Source organism: Cherax quadricarinatus, chromosome 1, assembly GCF_038502225.1.
Source record: "Cherax quadricarinatus isolate ZL_2023a chromosome 1, ASM3850222v1, whole genome shotgun sequence".
NCBI classification, from domain to species: Eukaryota; Metazoa; Arthropoda; class Malacostraca; order Decapoda; family Parastacidae; genus Cherax; species Cherax quadricarinatus.
Window position 1 is genome coordinate 100,679,572 of NC_091292.1, and position 21,181 is coordinate 100,700,752.

The 21,181-nt window shown below is 41.8% G+C and overlaps 1 protein-coding gene across 10 annotated transcripts in view; it reads left to right on the top strand.

Annotated features, from left to right (window-relative positions):
• The window catches only part of raw, a 318,621-nt gene that overhangs the window by 178,110 nt on the left and 119,330 nt on the right, over positions 1-21,181 (top strand). For 2 of the 10 annotated variants that reach the window (XM_070085128.1, XM_070085111.1), the window contains exon 1: positions 6,673-8,016. The exons of 4 other annotated variants lie outside the window; for them this stretch is intronic. Coding sequence is in view for 4 of the 6 variants with exons in the window: in XM_070085111.1 (XP_069941212.1) it covers positions 7,845-8,016 (172 nt within the window). In the remaining 2 variants the exon portion in view is untranslated. Of the gene's footprint in view, positions 1-6,671; positions 8,017-21,181 lie in introns of those variants that run through there. 4 more of the 10 variants (XM_070085117.1, XM_070085115.1, XM_070085124.1 and 1 more) reach the window with 4 other exon arrangements.

Here is a 21,181-nt window from a genome sequence, read left to right on the forward strand (position 1 = left end):
TTATAGGCTTCTTCCTACGTGCACTCAGAATCTGCAGCAATGAGTTCCTTGAGGAAGAATGCACTATAATTGAACAAGTATTTTCTAAACTCCACTATCCTCGTCACTTCATCAGAGACTGCAGACGGCGGGCATTAAACATCTTCAACACACCCAGAGAAGACACTGCCGAGAAGAGATACATAGTCCTCCCCAACAACTCCATTGCCAAACATGTTTCCAATATCTTTGCCAAAACATCATTCCAAGTATCTACCTCCACAACCACGACCATCAAGGACATCACCAGTAGTAGACAGGACAAGCCTCCATCCTCTGCAGGGGTATACATAATCCCTTGTAATGACTGCAACAAATTATATGTGGGCGAAACATCAAGAGACCTCCAAACACGCATTTCAGAACACCAATATGCAAGCAGGACTGACGATACAAGGAATGCCTGTGTACAGCATCGCAATTCACACAACCATTTAATTAACTACAGAAACTCAAGACTTATAGCCACAGAAGACAACACTAAATACAGAAGAATCCTGGAATTATCGCTTATCTCTATAACCAACAATTTCAACCAGAACAATGGCTTCTATAACATAGCTGAACCACTCGCCAAGAAACTTCTTCATCGCTATCCCACATAAGAACATAGAACACTGCAGAAGGTCTACAACTTGTCCAATACCCCTGCCAAGCTACCCAAGACTCTATAACCCCACCCGGTAGATCATCAGATGCAGCATTCTCCACCTGACCTCAACATTCTGACTATAAATACTCTCGTACCTTCCAACCCCAGGTAGATCCGTGTGTGACTTGAAAAAGCCCACTGTGTGGGTGAAACGTTGTCAATAAAGGATCACATTATACTGCATTTGTGTTTATATTTCCAGGGTGATCAGGTACAGATTGAGAGACCGGGAGGGGGGGGGTGAACACGAGAGCACAGCTGAAAGTGGAAAACAAGAGATGAGTCACAAGGATGTTAGAAAGCATTTCTTCAATGTTAGTCGGGAAGTGGAACCACCTGGAGAATGACGTGGTAGAGGCAGGATTCGTGCATAACTTTAAGAGGAGGTACGATAAGAGACTCGAAGTCATGAGAGAGTGAAGCTAGTTGCCATCAGACTGGGCCAGGAGCTGAGACTCGACTCCTGCAACCACATACTGATGAGTACATATAGGTGAATACACGATCCTTTCTTAAAAAATGCAACCGTGTTAAGAAACATTCTCCCCATTAGTCTCCCTCCCCCCCCCCCAAAAAAAAAATGTAATGCCAGCTCGTTTAAAAAAAAAAATCCCAAAACAGATTGTTTTCCTTTCTGAAATAATATACAATTTTTAAAAACTCGTCTCCCATCAGAATGTTCTTACATTAAATAAGCAGATCGTCCGTAAGAGAGTCCTCACGACCTTCTAGGAAGTCACTCGTCGTGCATAAGATGATCATCTTAAACAGTGTTGCTTCTGCTCTCACTATCAAAATAGGGCACAGCCTTCTAAAAAAAGACACCCCCCCCTTACAAAATTCACTCTACACCGACATTGCGGAAAATTGTTATTCATGAGAAACGGCTAGAATTAGAAGCTTAGTTAAAAATTGTGTGATGAATGGTTTGAAAAACCGACAAGTTAAAAATTATATAAAATACAGACAAGTTGAAGATTAAGACACGTGCAACAGTTGGGTATCTTTATTGATGAAACGTTTCGCCTTTACAGTAGGCTTCTTCAGTCAAATACAGTGGGAGCAGTAGTAATGAAATAAAGATGATGTAATCAGTCCATCAACTTTGAAGAAAAAGTATATGAGGTGGGCAGCCTGGAGAAGAGTTCAGCTCCATGGAGCTGAACTCTTGCACATGTATCTTAATCTTCACATGTCTTAATCTTCAAGTAGAAGTTTTCTTAAAGACTCAACACCTTTACGAAAGTAATCCTCTCACATCACAGTAGTCGTCGCCTCGTACACCTGATGCGTTTATCAAAGTCTTTCTGTCGCATCACAATCTTCTTGCACTCGTAATACCTTGATAGAACCTGTCGGTATTGTATACCATTTTGATGTTCATCTTGATAGAACTGTTCGCTCACATCACAACCTTCTTGCTCTATTAATACCTTGATAGAATTGTTCTCTCACATCATAGGGACCGCTCACACCCTCATACTTCACCCAGTTATTCTCTCACATTAGTCTTCTCATTAAAATTATCCTCACATCATAGGGTCTTCCATACACCCACAACACCCCCATCAAAGTTATGCTTTCACATCACAAATATTATCCTAGAAGTAACATATCCTTTTCCAAAAAAAATCTGACGTTCTTGCAAAAATATACTCGACTTGGCGGTCGGTAAAAGACACACATGCGCTGATAAACACATTTGTTAAGGAAACTTTTCGTCATAAGTTTCTCCTTCAGTCTTTATCATATCTTTGACCTCCAAGTTGTCGTTTTCACCATAACACTTCCACCATATACTAAATTGTAAATTTAGTTTCATTTGATGGTGCCCCTACTCCTTCTTTCCAAAGAAGTTTTGGATTGACAAGCTATGTGGCTCCCTTAAGGGTTTATTGAATCCCTATGAATATAATAAAAGAGTGGTTGAGGGTAGTACTGTCTACTGCTGGCGTCAAGATAGATATGAAACAGAACATGCCCTTAATTTGACAGTTTTCTTCTAAGACGAGCTTTATTGATACAACGAATAAGGGTTGTTACGATTCAAACATCTTTTACATTATTAACGAATAAAGTATTTCTTTGCTGACTTGATAGGCAGGAGAGGTACTAAAACGAACAGATATCATTGTCTCTATTTTGTACGTGGTGGGAAGGGTGTAAGGTACAAGGTGTATGGTATAAGGGATATGAAGGGGTGTCTGGTACATGGAAATGATGTCTGGTATAAAGGATGGGGTGTATGGTACAAGGGATGGGAGGGGTAAGGGTGTGTTAACCATCACGGATGTGTGGGGGGAATGTGGTCAAGGGCGGACCCTGGCCTCATCTGCCGCCCTCATGTTCTGGATCTTGTCTGTTGGGGGGCGTGAAGTGCCACTAGTTTGTGTGTGTGTGTGTGTGTGTGTGTGTGTGTGTGTGTGTGTGTGTGTGTGTGTGTGTGTGTGTGTGTGTGTGTGTGTGTGTGTGTACTCATTTGTACTCAGCTATTTGTGGTTGCAGGGGTCGAGTCTTAGCTCCTGGCCCCGCCTCTTCACTGGTTGTTACTGGGTTCTCTCTCTCCCTGCTCCATGAGCTTTATCAAACCTCGTCTTAAAACTAAGTATGGTTCCCGCCTCCACTGCGTCTGTGTGTGTGTGTACTCACCTAGTTGTACTCACCTAGTTGAGGTTGCAGGGGTCGAGTCCAAGCTCCTGGCCCCGCCTCTTCACTGATCGCTACTAGGTCACTCTCCCTGAACCGTGAGCTTTATCATACCTCTGCTTAAAGCTATGTATGGATCCTGCCTCCACTACATCGCTTCCCAAACTATTCCACTTGCTGACTACTCTGTGGCTGAAGAAATACTTCCTAACATCCCTGTGATTCATCTGTGTCTTCAACTTCCATTTGTGTCCCCTTGTTGCTGTGTCCCATCTCTGGAACATCCTGTCTTTGTCTACCTTGTCAATTTCTCTCAGTATTTTGTATGCCGTTATCATGTCTTCCCTATCTCTCCTGTCCTCCAGTGTCGTCAGGTTTATTTCCCTTAACCTCTCCTCGTAGGACATACCTCTTAGCTCGGGGACTAGTCTTGTTGCAAACCTTTGCACTTTCTCTAGTTTCTTTACGTGCTTGGCTAGGTGTGGGTTTCAGACTGGTGCCGCATACTCCAATATGGGCCTAACGTACATGGTGTACAGGGTCCTGAACGATTCCTTATTAAGATGTCGGAATGCTGTTCTGAGGTTTGCTAGGCGCTCATATGCTGCAGCAGTTATTTGGTTGATGTGCGCTTCAGGAGATGTGCTTGGTGTTATACTCACCCCAAGATCTTTTTCCTCGAGTGAGGTTTGTAGTCTCTGGTCCCCCTAGACTGTACTCCGTATGCGGTCTTCTTTGCCCTTCCCCAATCTTCATGACTTTGCACTTGGTGGGGTTGACCTCCAGGAGCCAATTGCTGGACCAGGTCTGCAGCCTGTCCAGATCCCTTTGTAGTTCTGCCTGGTCTTCGATCGAATGAATTCTTCTCATCAACTTCACGTCATCTGCAAACAGGGACACTTCGAAGTCTATTCCTTCCGTCATGTCGTTCACAAATACCAGAAACAGCACTGGTCCTAGAACTGATCCCTGTGGGACCCCGCTGGTCACAGGTGCCCACTCTGACACCTCGCCACGTACCATGACTCGCTGCTGTCTTCCTGACAAGTATTCCCTGATCCATTGTAGTGCCTTCCTTGTTATCCCTGCTTGGTCCTCCAGTTTTTGCACTAATCTCTTGTGTGGAACTGTGTCAAACGCCTTCTTGCAGTCTAAGAAAATGCAATCCACCCAACCCTCTCTCTCTTGTCTTACTGCTGTCACCCTGTGTTGCGTACAGGGCCACTACTTAAGCCTGTTTAGCCCTTGCAACAAATAAACAGGATTGAATATCCTGTTCTAGATGAAATCATTCGAGGGTTCGGTAGTAAACAATCACAATGTTTCTTTCCGTTTTTTTATTAAGTTTCTTAATAAACCATAGAAGGGTTTTATATTAACTTTAAAAAGGTCGCACCATAAAACAGAGTACTCATGAAATTTACACTTAAGTTCACTTAAAAGATAATACACAGTATTATCTTGATTATAGTACTGAACGGCTCTAGTATCATAACACCTTCTCTTCACATAATAACACTTTACTTAACTCAATCCAAATGAGACAGAAGACGTAACACTTCAATAATAATTCACTCTTATTCAACTTTCATAATATACTAAGTGAGATTAGGAATATTTTACACTTAAAGGAATTTTGAGGCGAGTCTGTCTCCCATGACTTTTTCACCGTCCTCTTTGAACCAATACTGCTTAAATTCACTCCTAGCAGAGCTAGGGACAATCACCAGCATCTCCAAAACAGCAACACACACTTCGTCCAAGACGTTTCTGTCAGATACCGTCCGAGGTACTGGAGGGTCACTAGGGAACCTCTTGTGGGACCAGAAGTTTAAATCCAGGAATCGGGGAGCTTCCCTCACGAGAGGTGAGGAAGGTAAGAACTGAACTCTGTGAGGCTTTACCAGCCCACTTTACCTCGGTCGGAGCAGGGGTCGAGCAGCTCAAAACACCTACTGGTGCTTGGCCAGGTCACCAGCAGTTGACACTAATTAAATGACCTACCTAAATACAAAGCTAAGTAATACGACCAGATAATATTATAAAGTCAAGTAAATCCATTTTAGCTACTAATGGAATTACTCCTGAATATAATATTAAGTGAAATAGCAAAAATAACATGTAATAGTATACCATTGTGATAATAAGAAAATGAACAAAATGAACAAAAGGGTGTAACACCCTGTCATAGAACTCCAGTGGGTTTGTGACACAGGATTTCCCGTCCCTGAAACCATGTTGGCTGCTGTTGATGAGATCATTCCTTTCTAGGTGTTCCACCACTCTTCTCCTGATAATCTTCTCCATGACTTTGCATACTATACATGTCAGTGACACTGGTCTGTAGTTTAGTGCTTCATGTCTGTCTCCTTTTTTAAAGATTGGGACTACATTTGCTGTCTTCCATGCCTCAGGCAATCTCCCTGTTTCGATATATGTATTGAATATTGTTGTTAGGGGTACACATAGCGCCTCTGCTCCCTCTCTCAGGACCCATGGAGAGATGTTATCCGGCCCCATTGCCTTTGAGGTATCTAGCTCACTCGGAAGCCTCTTCACTTCTTCCTCGGTTGTGTGTGCTGGGTCCAGCACTTGGTGGTGTACCCCACCTCTCCGTCTTTTTGGAGCCTCTTCTGTCTCCTCTGTAAACACTTCTTTGAATCTCTTGTTGAGTTCTTCACATACTTCACGGTCATTTCTTGCTGTCTCTCCTCCTTCCTTCCTTAGCCTGATTACCTGGTCCTTAACTGTTGTTTTCCTGATGTGGCTGTATAACAGCTCCGAGTCAGATTTGGATTTTGCCGCTATGTCGTTTTCATATTGTCGTTGGGCCTCCCTTCTTATTTGTGCATAGTCATTTCTGGCTCTACGACTGCTCTCCTTATTCTCCTGGATCCTTTGCCTTCTATATTTCTTCCATTACCTAGCACACTTGGTTTTTGCCTCCCTGCACCTTTGGGTGAACCATGGGTTGTGTGTGTGTGTGTGTGTGTGTACTCAGTTGTGCTCACCTAGTTGAGGTTGCAGGGGTCGAGTCCAAGCTCCTGGCCCCGCCTCTTCACTGGTCGCTGCTAGGTCACTCTCCCTGAACCGTGAGCTTTATCATACCTCTGCTTAAAGCTATGTAGGGATCCTGCCTCCACTACATCGCTTCCCAAACTATTCCACTTCCTGACTACTCTGTGGCTGAAGAAATACTTCCTAACATCCCTGTGATTCATCTGTGTCTTCAACTTCCAACTGTGTCCCCTTGTTGTTGTTGTTGTTGTTGTTGTTGTTGTTGTTGTTGTTGTTGTGTGTGTGTGTGTGTGTGTGTGTGTGTGTGTGTGTGTGCGTGCGCGCGCGCCTTAATCGCACCATTATAAGCATACTTGCAGGACCTGCGAAGAGTAACCTTTGTATGTGGAGAGAAACTGTTTGGAGGAAAGGAAAGTGGATTTGAAGACAATAGTAGCGTTGAAGCTCCCGCATCCGCTACCTATACATACGCTCTTGCATACTCACTGCTACAACACAAATCAACCACTGCCACACCGACATAAATCAGATACCACTGCCACACCGACATAAATCAGATACCACTGCCACACCAGCATAAATCAGATACCACTGCCACACCAACACAAATCAACCGCTGCCACACCAAAACAAATCACCCACCGCCACTCCAAGACAACACAAACACAAGATACTGGGAAGGCGGAAGGTGACCAACAGGTGGGCACCGGAGCTCAAGTGTCTAATGTTATACCTTGGTCTCACCCGCTGGTGCCACTATCCTCCCCCACCCTTGTCCTCCTAGTGCTCTGGCAGCGTGGCACTGTCCTCGAGTATATAAGGGCACCTACCTCACCCTCATGGTCAGTCACAGCGTCTCTGCACCTCTGCCAGTGACCTGTGAGTGTCTTTATCCAGTGCGCAAGTGTAGTGTGCAGTCTGTACTTCTAAACAGGTATTTCCACTGTGACGAGTGTTATGTTTCTGCAGCAAGCAACTAGATACATCTGGTCCTCGTCAGGTGACTTCCAAGTTCGTTGTATGTCGTGTGTGTGTGTGTGTGTGTGTGTGTGTGTGTGTGTATGGACAAGTGCGACTCCTTGTGACGAAGTGTGTCCGGGAGCAGAGTGAAGACAAGCAAGTAAGTGTGAGCTTGATTGACAGCAGATACCAGAGCAGTAGCTGAGGGGAAGTCTGGTGTAGTCGGCTTCTCATATACGTTACGTCTCTCCAAGGGAGCGTTTGAAAGATTTTGCCTCGAGGGGCGAGTTTATTGAGCAGTGCCACTTATTCTGTGAAGGAACATACCTTCATAAAGACGAGACCTTTCAGCTCAAATAGTGGACACGTCATTGGCTATACCTCTTCCATCCTCGGAAGGAGAGCGTGAAGAAGCAGCCTGTTGAAGGCTTCACCGCCGTTGGTAGGAAGAAGCCGAGGCGTGGGGGCTTGAGGGTGGTGTGCCGCGGCTGGTGGAGCCGCCACAGCCACCGTCAGTAGTACCTCAGCTATGTCGACCAAGTGTACTACGATGAGACGGAAGGGAAGGCAACAGCGGCAGCGCCAACGACCCATCTCTGCCCCGAAGTCGCGAGCCACGTCGTCGTCTTCCTCCTCTGTAGGAGAAAAGGAGATCCCAGAAACGACGCCATGTCTTCGACACTGCCTCGAGCAGCAGACTAGTAAGCACTTCTTTCTTCTCCAAGACATTCTTCACCAGAATGTGGATTCGAACCTGTGTAGGTATCACTCAAAGGCCACCGGTGTGCCCAGCTTCGGAAACTAACAAACAGCCTCAGCTGTCTGCCCAAAGTTAATGGGATCATGGCTAACTAAAGCACTAAGTAAATGACACACCAGGTTGGCCCTGAATAGCATAGGTTCGAATCCATACACTGGTGAGATCAAATGTTTGTATATACTGTGTGCATAATATAATATATATATATATATATATATATATATATATATATATATATATATATATATATATATATATATATATATAGTAGGTAGTAGGTTGGTAGACAGCAACCACCCAGGGAAGTACTACCGTCCTGCCAGATGACTGTGAAACAGAAACCTGTAACTGTTTTGCATGATGGTAGGATTGCTGGTTTCTTTTTCTGTCTCATAAACACGCTAGATAACAGGGATATCTTGCTACTCCTACTTACACTTTGGTCACACTTCACAGACACGCACATGCATATATATATATATATATATATATATATATATATATATATATATATATATATATATATATATATATATATATATCTAGGTTTTTCTCCTTTTTCTAAATAGCTCTTGTTCTTCTTTATTTCTTCTATTGTCCATGGGGAAGTGGAAAAGAATCTTTCCTCCGTAAGCCATGCGTGTCGTATGAGGCGACTAAAATGCCGGGAGCAATGGGCTAGTAACCCCTTCTCCTGTAGACATTTACTAAAAAAGAGAAGAAAAACTTTATAAAACTGGGATGCTTAAATGTGCGTGGATGTAGTGCGGATGACAAGAAACAGATGATTGCTGATGTTATGAATGAAAAGAAGTTGGATGTCCTGGCCCTAAGCGAAACAAAGCTGAAGGGGGTAGGGGAGTTTCAGTGGGGGGAAATAAATGGGATTAAATCTGGAGTATCTGAGAGAGTTAGAGCAAAGGAAGGGGTAGCAGTAATGCTAAATGATCAGTTATGGAAGGAGAAAAGAGAATATGAATGTGTAAATTCAAGAATTATGTGGATTAAAGTAAAGGTTGGATGCGAGAAGTGGGTCATAATAAGCGTGTATGCACCTGGAGAAGAGAGGAATGTAGAGGAGAGAGAGAGATTTTGGGAGATGTTAAGTGAATGAACCAAGTGAGAGAGTAATTGTGGTAGGGGACCTGAATGCTAAAGTAGGAGAATGTCAGTGGAACGCCTTCCAACTGAACAAAAGAAACTAATGGAAAAATAAATAAAGAAATGATTTAGGAAAAACAAGAAAAATGATTTTAGAATTTTACTTAAAATTTAAATATAATAAAAAAAAAAATTGGCCTTCAGTTCTTGTAGTTGGGTAGGAGTAGGTATGGCCCTGGATAGTTCCTCTGATGTTATTTATGTAGGTTATCCTGGGCAGATGGTAATCCGATGTTCTGGAATCTCCTACCACTTGGATGGAGCACAAGTAGAATAGGTAAGGGCCGGTAGTTGTAGAATGTTAATAAGTATTATTAACACACGTCTTGCTCCTTTATCTGGCGTCTATCCTGGAAGACCATGCCAGGAACAGAGCTGGTAAATAAGAGAAAATAAACTGGTTACCCATAGTTATGATAATATAACATTTAAGAATTGAAAAGAATGATAAATGCCAAAATCATTACTGGTAACCAGCAAACAAAATAAAGAAACAAACAGTGATACTCCTGGTATATCACCCTACCTGATTAGGAGAAGAGTGGAGGTGAAGTGACTCTCCAAACTTCAACCCACACCAGGTAAGGTCAATATTACCAGGAGTAGAAACTAACAAATCGGACACCAGGAATTAGTTTCGCCCCAGCCCGCCAGAGAGGAGGGGGGGGGGGTGCACGCGACGTAACTAATGTTTCCTGGTTGCCCGAACAACCTTAACCCCACTTACACCTACTTTTCCCTCACAATACCCCCTTCCAAAACTTATGGACGGAGTCAATAAGTCAACGAACAGAGGGAAAAGAACTAACTACAACCTCGGCTCAGCCAATCTGAAAAGTGGTTTTCAGAGCCAGAAATATAAACGACTTTAAACTTATAGGGCTGAATAGCCAGAGCCCATCTCAAGAGTCTGCTATTTGACCCTTTAAAGTTTTCCAAGTACATCAGTGGCTTGTGATCTGTTTCAAGCACAAAGGGTTTACCGTATAGGTAGTATTTAAATCTGCTTATACCCCATACTAAAGCATAACATTCTTTCTCCACAGTGGAGAATCTTTCTTCTCTGGGCAGAAGCTTCTTACTGGCGAAAGATACTGGGAAAGGTGTCTCCTCATAATATTGAAGTAGTACAGCCCCGAGTCCAGAATGGGAGGCATCTGTTCGGAGACAAAATATTTTATTAATATCTGGTAATTTTAGGACAGGGGGGTTTGAAAATATCCTCTTAATTTCTTCGAAGCTTTGGAGGGCTTCCTCAGAACAACTAAGAGGTTCCTTGACACCCTTTTTCAAATAGTCTGTAAGAACTGAAGTTAAGCTACTTAGATTTGGTACGAAATTTCTATAGAAGTTTACAGATCCAAGGAAACTTCTTAATAACTTTTTGGTAGCTGGGAACGTACTTTCTAAAACAGCTTTGGTCTTATTAGGAAGTGGTGAAAAGTTGTTATCAGAGATAATGAACCCAAGGTATTGTACCTTATGATAGCCAAGAAAGCACTTTTGTGGTTTAACTGTAAGTCCATGAGTTCTTAGTCTTTTCAAAACAAGCGATAGTGTATTTAAATGGTCTTCCCAGGCATTTGTCATGATATAAATATTATCAAAATACACTGATACATTCTTTAGATCAGAAAGAACTATTCTCATAAGCCTAATATACGTGGCACATGCGGTAACCAAGCCGAAAGGCATTGTGCGGTATTGCATTAGACCTCTATGAGTAGGGAAAGCAGTGTATGGTTTCGAGTCTGGGTGTAATGGCACTTGATGGTATGCTTGTGAGATGTCTAATTCTGAGAAGAATTTGCAGTCATGGAATTTATACAAGTCATGATCAATTACTGGCATGGGTTCCGCATCCCATTTAGTTATAGTATTCAAATAACGAAAATCTTGTGCCAGTCGGTAAGAATTATCGGGTTTCTTAACCATGACAACTGGTGAACAGAAAGCTGATTTCGAAGGTTCTATGATGTTTAAGTTAAATAGTTTGTCAACCTCATTATCAAAAGTTTTCCGTAAGTGAACGGGAACAGGGTAGATTTTCCGCCTTACTGGTTCATGATCCGACAATTCAATCTTGTGTACAATAGTGGTGGTAAGTCCTGGTACCTCTGTGAATATGTCAGAAAATGAATTTACCAAGGCACTTACTTGAGACTTTTGTTTATTTGACAAGTCGTTGTTAATGTTGACATTTGACTTCTTTGGTGAGGGATCATGCGTTAAGATATCCAGTAGTTCCTTCGATTCTGTAAAAGACTCGTCATCTATAATACAAACTCTACATTCGTACGAATCACCACTTGTATCCAAGCTGAAAGAAGAAGTATCTTCGTCAAAGGCATTTACGCAAAGATTAACTTCTCTTCGATGGTACCGTTTCAAAATATTGACGTGATACATTCTTTCTCTACCCTTGACATCCAAGATATAATCTACCTTATTGCAGACCTTCACTACTTTATACGGTCCGCGCCAGGTAATTAGCAATTTGTTGGATTTGTCAGGTAGGAGAACTAAAACTTCATCACCAACGTTAAACGTACGCTTGGAGCTTTTATGGTCAAAATAGGTCTTGTACGTTTCCATAGACATCTCTAGGTTTTTACTGACCAAATCGGCGGTTTCTTCCAACCTTTCCCTTAGATCTAAAAGAAACTGATAGCTGTTTTGAACCTCAGGTTTGATATCTTTAGACCAAAGTTCATTCAAAATAGATAGTGGTCCACGAGCTTGTCTCCCATAAAGCAATTCAAAAGGGGAATAACCAAGGGAATCACTTGGAATCTCTCGCATTGCGAAAAGAGCACATGGTAAAAATCTATGCCAGTCCGTTGGTTTAAGAATACATAGTTTTTTTAGTATCGACTTTAGGATGGCATGTTGTCGCTCCACTCTTCCGTTACACATCGGATGGTAAGGTGTAGTGAAAAGAGGTTTAATACCCACAAGTTGATAAACGTGTTCCATTAATTCTGAAGTGAATTGTGCCCCTTTATCCGACAGAATTTCACGAGGTATACCTACACGTGAAAAAATAGCAAATAAGGCTTCTGCGACTTCTATGGACGTAATGGATTTTAAGGGTACCGCCTCTGGGAAGCTGGACGCGTAGTCAATCATAGTTAAAATATATTTATGACCTCCTGATGAGCGAGGTGTGATAGGACCAACTATATCTACTGCAACCCTTGCAAAAGGGATTGAGAAAATTGGCATCTTTACCATAGGAACTCTCCTAGTTCTACCCTTCTGCGTGGAAAGTTGACATACGTGACATGATCTGCAGTACTTATAGATGTCAGAGGACATGCTAGGCCAAAAATATAGGTCCTTGATTTTATTATAGGTCTTCCTATGTGAAAAATGGCCAGAGACTGGCAAGTCATGAGAAATCTTTAAAATGGTTTCACGGCAATCCTGCGGAATGACTAACAGGCTTCGACCAACGTCATTGGGTTTGTCCGCAGACACTATAGTCTTGTACAAAAGATCGTGTTTGAACTCAAACTTGTAAGAAAATTTCTTTCTCTGGGTCACCTTGCCATTTAAAGCTAACTTCCGAGATTCCTCTAAGGAAGGACAAGTCTTTTGAAGACCCTCTAAATCTATATGAGACAGCTCGATTGGCTTTCCTTTGGAAAGAACTAATGGGTGGATAGGTTTTACCTTAGACTGAGCTCTGGTAACGACGTTAATCGAGTCTAGTTGTTGTATAGATTGTGCCACACGTAGTTTTCCACTGGCGTCTGCGTTGTCCAGTTCAAGTGACTGACTTACTAAAGGTGTTACCGGAGTTTTGTAACCATCAGCTCTCTGATTTAGGTTATCCAACTGAATCTCATCTGGAACTATCTGTGAAGAAACAGAGATATTAGGTTCCAACCCTTCCTTGGAAACTCCAAATTCCAAACAGTCCTTCTCAGATGGGAAAGTAGCCCCTTGTATGTTCCCAACCAAAACAGAACATGAGGTTATCGGGGCAACTACGGCATCTACCCATCCTGAGAACCATTTGCACCTAACAAAACATCTGACTGTTGGAAAAGAGTCGCTTCTTCCTAAATAGTCAGTTAACTTAGTGGACTTATAACGTGAAGAATCTAGGTTAGGGAAGAGCTTACTTGAGATAACAATACAGGAACATCCAGTGTCTCTAAGAATGGTTGACACATTCATACCATTGACTGTACCTTCACTAAAAGGTGCGTTCATGTTTGATTCAGTGAAACATTTACCGACATTTTCACCTTTTTTCCTAGGACAGTCGGGCCGTCTATGACCCCACTCATTACAGTTGAAACACTTTACTGTGAAGGCCGTGGAATTCTTAGGTACGGAGGGTTTGGATCCCTCAGATTGCTTAGGCACAACAGGCTTATATCTGCTACGCTCTTTAGGGTAGTTATTATGAGCGCACGCATATATATCAGCAGCTTGTGCCATTTCCGCAGCCGTATGAACGTTTCGTTCTTTAATGAATATTCGTAAGTCAGAGTTTACAGAAGAAAGGAATTGATCTCTTACCATCAGGTCTCGTAAAGATTCGAAATCGTGGTCAACCTCAGCACTTTCAATCCACGAATCAAATCTGAAAAGTGTTGTTAAGAATTGCATGTAATTTTGATTAGGAGTTATTTTAATGTGTCTAAACTCAGACCTGTAATGATGAGTAGTTTTTTTGAAAGCCTGAAGTATAGCTTTCTTCAGCAGGCTATAACTAGAAATAACATCAGAGGGTAGAGTGGAATAGACGTTTAATGCTGAACCTGACAGTAGTAAGCCAAGCCTAGTAGCCCAAGAATCTGATGGCCAGTCACAGAGAGTAGCAGTACTCTCGAATCGAGTAATATATGCCGCTATGTCATCTTGTTCTGAGAAAGGTGGTATTTGTGGCATCCTAATATTAGGTTCTTGGGAAGGATATTCTAGTACCCCTTCATCTATTTTCTGTTTAGATAGTTCTATCTTCTTGGCTTCTAATTCCAACCTTGATTGTTCTAACTCCCTCTGCTTAGCCTGTTCTTCAATTTCCTTCATTTTGAAGGCTACCTCTCTTGCCTGAACTCTGTCTTCTCTAGCTATCCTTTCCTGTTCGATTTTATCTTCCCGAGCTAGTCTTTCCTGTTCCTTTTTCTCTTCTCGAGCTAGTCTTTTCTCCTCTCGAGCTAGTCTTTTCTCCTCTCGAGCTAGTCTTTCCTGTTCTTTTTTTTCCTCTCGAGCTAGTCTTTCCTGTTCTTTTTTTTCCTCTCGAGCTAGTCTTTCCTGTTCTTTTTCTTCTTCTCGAGCTAGTCTTTCCTGTTCTTTTTTCTCTTCAATAGCCATTTTAGCAGTAATGTAACTATCAAGGCTTTGTCCTGTAAATCCCATTTCCTTTCCAGCTTTCAACCAGAAATCTAAAGAATCCATCTTGTAAAAAGAAATATTAAGCACCCAACTTCAACTGACAATTAAAATTAACAGTAACGTCTGTTACAAAAGAGGGACACAGTCCGCACACTTTAAACTTCCCAAAGTAGAAAATGAAATAAATATTTCTCCCTGGAAGAATACACTTGTGGGCTCAATAGCCTTCACTAAGCAAAACACACACGGTTCACACAGGAGGGGTTATTATCAAAGTTCCCCAGGTCCAACAAATAGGTAAACTTCTAAACCGAACCCTAGAACTAAACAACGGTAAGTCAACCAGACTACCAGTAATGACTTGACACCTCAACTAACTCACCCTTTTCTATCTTAAATGTTATACTCACAACCAGTTGAACCATCAGGACGATGTTGCTTCAAGAGTCGCATCCTGGCAAGGTCGCCATTGTCAGTGGAACGCCTTCCAACTGAACAAAAGAAACTAATGGAAAAATAAATAAAGAAATGATTTAGGAAAAACAAGAAAAATGATTTTAGAATTTTACTTAAAATTTAAATATAATAAAAAAAAAATTGGCCTTCAGTTCTTGTAGTTGGGTAGGAGTAGGTATGGCCCTGGATAGTTCCTCTGATGTTATTTATGTAGGTTATCCTGGGCAGATGGTAATCCGATGTTCTGGAATCTCCTACCACTTGGATGGAGCACAAGTAGAATAGGTAAGGGCCGGTAGTTGTAGAATGTTAATAAGTATTATTAACACACGTCTTGCTCCTTTATCTGGCGTCTATCCTGGAAGACCACGCCAGGAACAGAGCTGGTAAATAAGAGAAAATAAACTGGTTACCCATAGTTATGATAATATAACATTTAAGAATTGAAAAGAATGATAAATGCCAAAATCATTACTGGTAACCAGCAAACAAAATAAAGAAACAAACAGTGATACTCCTGGTATATCACCCTACCTGATTAGGAGAAGAGTGGAGGTGAAGTGACTCTCCAAACTTCAACCCACACCAGGTAAGGTCAATATTACCAGGAGTAGAAACTAACAAATCGGACACCAGGAATTAGTTTCGCCCCAGCCCGCCAGAGAGGAGGGGGGGGGGGGTGCACGCGACGTAACTAATGTTTCCTGGTTGCCCGAACAACCTTAACCCCACTTACACCTACTTTTCCCTCACAGAGAAACTTTTAGAAAGGGTGTGGTAGGTAAGTTTGGGGTGCCAGGTGTAAATGATAATGGGAGCCCTTTGATTGAACTTTGTATAGAAAGGGGTTTAGTTATAGGTAATACATATTTTAAGAAAAAGAGGATAAATAAGTATACAAGATATGATGTAGGGCGAAATGACAGTAGTTTGTTAGATTATGTATTGGTAGATAAAAGACTGTTGAGTAGACTTCAGGATGTACATGTTTATAGAGGGGCCACAGATATATCAGATCACTTTCTAGTTGTAGCTACACTGAGAGTAAAAGGTAGATGGGATACAAGGAGAATAGAAGCATCAGGGAAGAGAGAGGTGAAGGTTTATAAACTAAAAGAGGAGGCAGTTAGGGTAAGATATAAACAGCTATTGGAGGATAGATGGGCAAATGAGAGCATAGGCAATGGGGTCGAAGAGGTATGGGGTAGGTTTAAAAATGTAGTGTTAGAGTGTTCAGCAGAAGTTTGTGGTTACAGGAAAGTGGGTGCAGGAGGGAAGAGGAGCGATTGGTGGAATGCTGTAAAGAGAGTAGTAAGGGAGAAAAAGTTAGCATATGAGAAGTTTTTACAAAGTAGAAGTGATGCAAGGAGGGAAGAGTATATGGAGAAAAAGAGAGAGGTTAAGAGAGTGGTGAAGCAGTGTAAAAAGAGAGCAAATGAGAGAGTGGGTGAGATGTTATCAACAAATTTTGTTGAAAATAAGAAAAAGTTTTGGAGTGAGATTGTCAGTTAAAAATAGGAGAGGAGAGTTATTAAATGGAGAGTTAGAGGTATTGGGAAGATGGAGGGAATATTTTGAGGAATTGTTAAATGTTAATGAAGATAGGGAAGCTGTGATTTCGTGTATTGGGCAAGGAGGAATAACATCTTGCAGGAGTGAGGAAGAGCAAAGTTGTGAGTGTGGAGGAAGTTCGTGAGGCAGTAGGTAAAATGAAAGGGGGTAAGGCAGCCGGGATTGATGGGATAAAGATAGAAATGTTAAAAGCAGGTGGGGATATAGTTTTGAAGTGGTTGGTGCAATTATTTAATAAATGTATGGAAGAGGGTAAGGTACCTAGGGATTGGCAGAGAGCATGCATAGTTCCTTTGTATAAAGGCAAAGGGGATAAAAGAGAGTGCAAAAATTATAGGGCTGTAAGTCTGTTGAGTATACCTGGTGAAGTGTATAGTAGAGTTATTATTGAAAGAATTAAGAGTAAGACGGAGAATAGGATAGCAGATGAACAAGGAGGCTTTAGGAAAGGTAGGGGGTGTGTGGACCAGGTGTTTACAGTGAAACATATAAGTGAACAGTATTTAGATAAGGCTAAAGAGGTCTTTGTAGCATTTATGGATTTGGAAAAGGTGTATGACAGGGTGGATAGGGGGGCAATGTGGCAGATGTTGCAGGTGTATGGTGTAGGAGGTAGGTTACTGAAAGCAGTGAAGAGTTTTTACGAGGATAGTGAGGCTCAAGTTAGAGTATGTAGGAAAGAGGGAAATTATTTCCCAGTAAAAGTAGGCCTTAGACAAGGATGTGTGATGTCACCGTGGTTGTTTAATATATTTATAGATGGGGTTGTAAGAGAAGTGAATGCGAGGGTCTTGGCAAGAGGCGTGGAGTTAAAAGATAAAGAATCACACACAAAGTGGGAGTTGTCACAGTTGCTCTTTGCTGATGACACTGTGCTCTTGGGAGATTCTGAAGAGAAGTTGCAGAGATTGGTGGATGAATTTGGTAGGGTGTGCAAAAGAAGAAAATTAAAGGTGAATACAGGAAAGAGTAAGGTTATGAGGATAACAAAAAGATTAGGTGATGAAAGATTGGATATCAGATTGGAGGGAGAGAGTATGGAGGAGGTGAATGTATTCAGATATTTGGGAGTGGACGTGTCAGCGGATGGGTCTATGAAAGATGAATTGAATTATAGAATTGATGAGGGGAAAAGGGTGAGTGGTGCACTTAGGAGTCTGTGGAGACAAAGAACTTTGTCCTTGGAGGCAAAGAGGGGAATGTATGAGAGTATAGTTTTACCAACGCTCTTATATGGGTGTGAAGCATGGGTGATGAATGTTGCAGCGAGGATGAGGCTGGAGGCAGTGGAGATGTCATGTCTGAGGGCAATGTGTGGTGTGAATATAATGCAGAGAATTCGTAGTTTGGAAGTTAGGAGGAGGTGCGGGATTACCAAAACTGTTGTCCAGAGGGCTGAGGAAGGGTTGTTGAGGTGGTTCGGACATGTAGAGAGAATGGAGCGAAACAGAATGATTTCAAGAGTGTATCAGTCTGTAGTGGAAGGAAGGCGGGGTAGCGGTCGGCCTAGGAAAGGTTGGAGGGAGGGGGTAAAGGAGGTTTTGTGTGCGAGGGGCTTGGACTTCCAGCAGGCATGCGTGAGCGTGTTTGATAGGAGTGAATGGAGACAAATGGTTTTTAATACTTGACGTGCTGTTGGAGTGTGAGCAAAGTAACATTTATGAAGGGGTTCAGGGAAACCGGCAGGCCGGACTTGAGTCCTGGAGATGGGAAGTACAGTGCCTGCACTCTGAAGGAGGGGTGTAAATGTTGCAGTTTAAAAACTGTAGTGTAAAGCACCCTTCTGGCAAGACAGTGATGGAGTGAATGATGGTGAAAGTTTTTCTTTATTCGGGCCACCCTGCCTTGGTGGGAATCGGCCAGTGTGATGATAAATAAAAATAATATATATATATATTATATATATATATATATATATATATATATATATATATATATATATATATATATATATATATATATATTATATATATATATATATAATGGGAATTAGGTAACAGCTCTAGGCCTTTTGCGGTCTCTCCAGTGCTTCGTCAGAAGCTTGCAGCAAGAGGAAATTGAAAAAGATGGAAAATCCCAGTAGTTAGTTAGCAAGATTTAGCCGGGGCAAACACCACCACTGTGTCTCTGGCGGTGATGCTTGCTCTGGCTACATTTACTTGGTTGACCTCTGCGACTTTTCCACATCATTTGTTTTTTATTTTCCCATATTGTAAGCCACTGACGAAGTGCGGGAGATAAGCAGACTCCCCTTCTGGCTTTCTTGCTGTTTGCTCGCACATATTGCTTATATATATCGTGCCAAATAGGTAAAACTTGTGATTTTTGGCTTAAATAGCAATGTTCTTGCCAAATTAGGCAAGCGAAAATTTGTGTATGCAGTAATTTCGCAAAAATAATTCTGAACCTAACGAAAAAAATATAATGTGTTTATTATTAAATGATTGTAAACTTGTATAAATTATATTTGGTTGGATTAGGCTAAATTAAATTGTTCTTGTTATAATAGCATTAGGTAAGTTTCCTAAGGTGCTTTTGGTGCAAAATCATTAATTTTTATATTAACATAAATAAAAAACATACATCTTTAAATGTATAAGACAAAATTTTAGAAAGGACGTAATTTTAATTAAATGAGTTCTTGCTAATTGACCAGTTTTACCTATTCGGCATGACATATAATTAATATATGCATTCATTCATACATACATATACATACATAGTCATGTGCCGCTTGGCGACGTTTCGTCCAGCAACAGACCGCACATACTACGGTGGTTCCATAATATTATAATGGAGCTGCCAGTTGTATAAAAGCATAGCACATACAGTTATCTAGAGTACATAATACTTGATAATGATGATAAACAACTGTTACTGGTTTATGTATTTACTATAATTTTTATCGTTATTCTGCAGTGTATGTACTCTTTCTACATATAAAATTGTTTTACTGCAAGACAGTATGCCGTGTTACGCCGGCAGAAGCCTCATACATTTTGTGTTTACCGCGTCTCTTGCCGGATAGCGTCAATATCCCTTGTGCTTGATTTACTCTGAAGACCCAAGGAGCAATAGGCCATACCTTATAGTCTAGGTGTGCAGTAGGCTATATCATGTAGGTTTGTGTAAGTACACTCTGTGACGTACGCACAACAACGAAATCGGCTAACGACGCATTTCGCAGAACATATCCCCATCGTTAAGCGACGCATGACTGTGTGTGTTTTCCTTATTATACTAGTAGCATTTTTTATTGTGCTTGACCAGAAACTATTAAACCACTTAATGAGAATCAGCTCATTAAGTGGTATAATAATGTCCAGGCGGAATTTGTGTAGCGTCAGTCTCCTGACTCAGTACTCTACTTTTCACCTCATGACGATTAAACTTCACCCCATGACCTACTTTCCACGTGTTAGGCATGCTCACTCGCAAGTGTTTGGAAGCTGTCTTATTTTCACACATACATACATTCATTGTTGCAGCTCTTGCTCATCCTGGGTCCATTTTATGGTTACCTCTTGGCCCACATTACAAGTTTTACTAAAGTAGCACTGAAGTTACGTTGTGACGTTTGAGTTGCATGTTAGTGTTAAGGCAACAGTTGAGCTTCATGTCAGTATCAGTAATTTTTATCAGTAGGGAGACGCCAGTGGCATTGTCATTTTTTTACACAAGGGTCTTCACAGAGTCATGCTAGGAGTTCCTACCTTATTTATTTCCCTCTCTCTTCCCCCCTCTCCCTCCCTCTCTCTCCCTCCCTGCCTCTCTCCCTCCCTCTCCCTCCTTCTCCCTCCTTCTCCTTCTCCTCCCTCTCCCTCCCTCCCTCCAACACAATACATCACAACACACAGCATTCCGACATCTAAATAAGGAGTCATTCAAGACCCTGTACACTGTGTACGTTAGGCCCATATTGGAGTATGCAGCGCCAGTTTGGAACCCACACCTGGCCAAGCATGTAAGGAAACTAGAGAAAGTGCAAAGGTTTGCGTCAAGACTAGTCCCGGAGCTAAGGGGTATGTCCTACGAGGAGAGGTTAAGGGAAATCGACTTGACGACACTGGAAGACAGGAGAGATAGAGGGGATATGATAACGACATATAAAATACTGAGAGGAATCGACAGGGTGGACAGACAGGATGTTCCAGAGATGGGACACAGCAACAAGGGGTCACAGTTGAAAGTTTGAAGACTCATATGAACCACAGGGATGTTGGGAAGTATTTCTTCAGTCAGAGTTGTCAAAGTGGAATAATCTGGGTAGTGATGTAGTGGAGGCAGGATCCATACATAGCTTTAAGAAGAGGTATGATAAGCTCATTGAGCGGGAAGAGTGACCGAGTAGCAACCAGTGAATAGGCGGGGCTAGGAGTTGTGGTTCGACCCTTTCAACCACAACTAGGTGAGTACACACACACAGTAACAGTACAGGCCAAGTGTCTATGGACAGGTGCCTTTGACAACCGGTAACACACACAACACACACACACACACACACACACACACACACACACACACACACACACACACACACACACACACACACACACACACACACA